This window comes from Passer montanus, unplaced genomic scaffold, assembly GCF_014805655.1.
Source record: "Passer montanus isolate IOZ18808 unplaced genomic scaffold, ASM1480565v1 scaffold2397, whole genome shotgun sequence".
Lineage (NCBI taxonomy): Eukaryota > Metazoa > Chordata > Aves > Passeriformes > Passeridae > Passer > Passer montanus.
The window spans coordinates 1-2,821 of record NW_024367034.1 but is presented as its reverse complement, the minus strand read 5'-3'; the positions used below and the strand labels follow the sequence as shown (position 1 = coordinate 2,821).

General features: G+C 37.2%; 1 protein-coding gene across 1 annotated transcript; it reads right to left on the bottom strand.

Annotated features, from left to right (window-relative positions):
• Nucleotides 1-6: 6 nt before the first annotated feature.
• LOC120502949 (spindle pole body component 110-like) lies at nucleotides 7-2,469 on the bottom strand (the record flags this gene model as incomplete). Its single annotated transcript, XM_039710967.1, has 4 exons — nucleotides 1,904-2,469; nucleotides 815-1,015; nucleotides 588-734; nucleotides 7-172 (listed from the first exon to the last, which is right to left on the bottom strand). Coding segments are annotated over exons 1-4 (673 nt in total), but the record flags the coding sequence as incomplete, so codon positions are not given.
• Between the last annotated feature and the right edge of the window lie 352 nt (nucleotides 2,470-2,821).

Below are 2,821 nucleotides of genomic sequence, written 5' to 3'. Positions count from 1 at the left end.
TGAGGCAATTATCCATCTCATTCAGTTTGGCTTGCAGTTGGGTGAGCTCACTTGTCTCTGTTCTTATTCTCATCTGTGCTTGTAACTTGCTTATCTTCTCATCTCTCTCTTTGACACTGTCTCCTACTTCATTTATTACATTTTCTAACTTCTGAATTTTTACTTTCATAGCCTATTGAGACATATTAATCAACCAGTTATGAGCAGTTATTTCAAAAGATAGTAACAGTAACAGCACGTGGGCACTTAGGGACACAGTTTAGCAGTGATCATGGCAATGCTGATTTAAGGGTTGAAATCTGTAATCTAAGAGGTCTCTTCCAACCTAAATGATTTTATGATCCTACATGACTAGTTATTTTCACTGGGGTGGCTGGACAGTAATGAAGCAGGTGAGATATTCTGTGAACATTAAGTTGATGAGCAATCACTGAACAACAACAGCAAATCAACTATCACATGGTACGCAGCATCTCAGCAAGATATGCAAACCATTTAATAGATAATGCACAAAAGCCTTATTCTCCATGACAAGTGTCATTAAGTTTCTATACGCATCCTTAAAACAAACAGAAAAATAAGCTTACCTTAATTTTCAAGGTTTTTTCTGTCAAGCTGTTATCGGCCACCCGCTCTGCAATACCCACTGTGTTCACCTGAATGGACATATTGTTCAGGTTTCTCTGCTTCAGTTGTTCTAAAGCATCTTCCAGTTTTGCCTTTGTTTCAACACACTAAAATAAAAACACATATTTAAGTACCAGTTGAGACAAGAAGTTGTGAATAACTCAGGTATGCAAATTGCAGCACTCACCATCTCAGAATTTCTTTGCAATTCTGTCTTGAGCTGGTCCCGCTGTTTGGACTGTAGGACCTCTTCAAAAACAAGCTCATCTTTTTCATGATTCACTGATGAGATTTGTTCTTGAAGTTGTAAAGAGTGCCTATTACTTTCAGCTAATAACTGGTCCTTCTCACATGAGACACTATTTAGTGTCTTGGTTAACTGTTGAATCTGCAATGAAGAGTGGAGAAAAAGCCAAATCACCATTTGGTGGTTGCAGTCTTTATACACCCTATGAAGTAGTCAAATCACTTGTGTCATACAAAAATCACAATTCTTAGTTACTAAAATTCACACTAGCAAAATATAAGTTTAAGAATAATTTTAATTTAATTTAGAAAAAAATTAACAAGGAAGAGGAACAGCATGACACCCAAAAAGTGTACATCAGTCAGCTTTGGTTTTCTGTAAAGCAAGTGGAATCAAAGGAAAAGGCAATCAATCAACCTATGTCTATTTCATAAAAAAATTAAAGTAAACAGAAGATGAGCATTAAAAAAATGGACAATTTCTTCATATTTCCTCTACTGGAAAGTAATATTTGCCAAACTGAAGCAATTGTCAATTATACTCTTTGATCTACAAAGGAAAAATTTGTCTGGTGAAAAGCTGCAAAGCAAACACTATGAAAGGCATGAGTTGACCAGAACCAAGTGCAAGACTTGCAAACATTGATGGCCTGATATTCAGAAAGTGTGCAAAGCACCAAGAATTCCAAACCCAGTTAGGTTCATGCTGTCTACAAAGTGCCATTTTAAAAGTTCAAAGACATGGTCAATTACTGGTTATTATATTAAAAATACACTCAGATGATAAATTCACATTCCTTCCAAAGCTAGACCAATCCAATGGGTTACAAGGCTGAGATCAGTAGACAATGTTATTACAAGATATCAATAAAGACATGTAGAAAAAATCCTTTGCCCGTGTTCATGTTTCTTTGCCAGCCATAAAGCTGATCTGCCGAGAACAAAAATAAAAAAGTTTGTGCAAAAATTTAGCATATGAGTAATAAAACATCAGAACACAAAATAGTGACTAAACACCAAAAGTCCTCACCTTGCTTGTCAGGCTGTCTGCCGATATCTCTGATTGCCTCTGAACCTTCAACAAGTGTTCTTCCCTTTCTTTACAAGTCTCTACCATTTGCTGAAGCTCTTCCTTCTCCTTGTTAAGTGAAGTGATTCTCTCAAGCTGCTGACACACTTGCTCACTCATTGCCCCTTCAGTTTGTTGCTTTTCTGCCAGGAGGTCACTGTACTCAGCTGAGACACGAGTCAGGTTCTCAGTGACTTCAGAGAGCTGGAAAGAACAAATCCAAACCAGTATTGGTATTCATAAGCACCTCTTGCACGGGCAAAAATAATTTGATGCTCTGGAGACAAAACAACCAGTAATGTTATAAGTTCGTAAACTTTCTTGTCCCAGCAATGAGGTTTGGATTGAAGAGTGTTATTGGATCACCATTCAAAGCACTGTCCGTAGATAGGGGTTGTTATAAATGGATTGTTTTAAGGAAAACATCCCCAGTGGTTTCCTGCTATAGGACTTCAAAAAAGATAATGATTCTCTTTAAAAGCCAATCAAATGTCAGTGCTACTGTCTCAGTGGAAGGCAGAAGTAAAATGTGGAAAAACAAGCAAGACATTCTAAATCCATAAAAATTGGTCTGAAGTCTTATGTCCTAATAATGCACTAAAGACTGCTTCTTTGATCTCTTTCTCTCCCTCCTGGTAAACCTAAACACCCACTCCTATGGAAAAAGCCTTTACTTTCGTTTTATCTCTTTCCTGAACACCCATTTTCTACAAATTGCATAATAAAAGTATTACTTAGAGTATTTGGAGAAAGCTAATGATGAGTGTTCCACCACACTGCTGGCCTTCTTCATAAGCCTGGAAGCAGACAGGCCCTTTATAGCATTAGGTGCAGCTATAAATGCAGTTCAACAAGTACTTGCCATCTTTTCCTTCAACT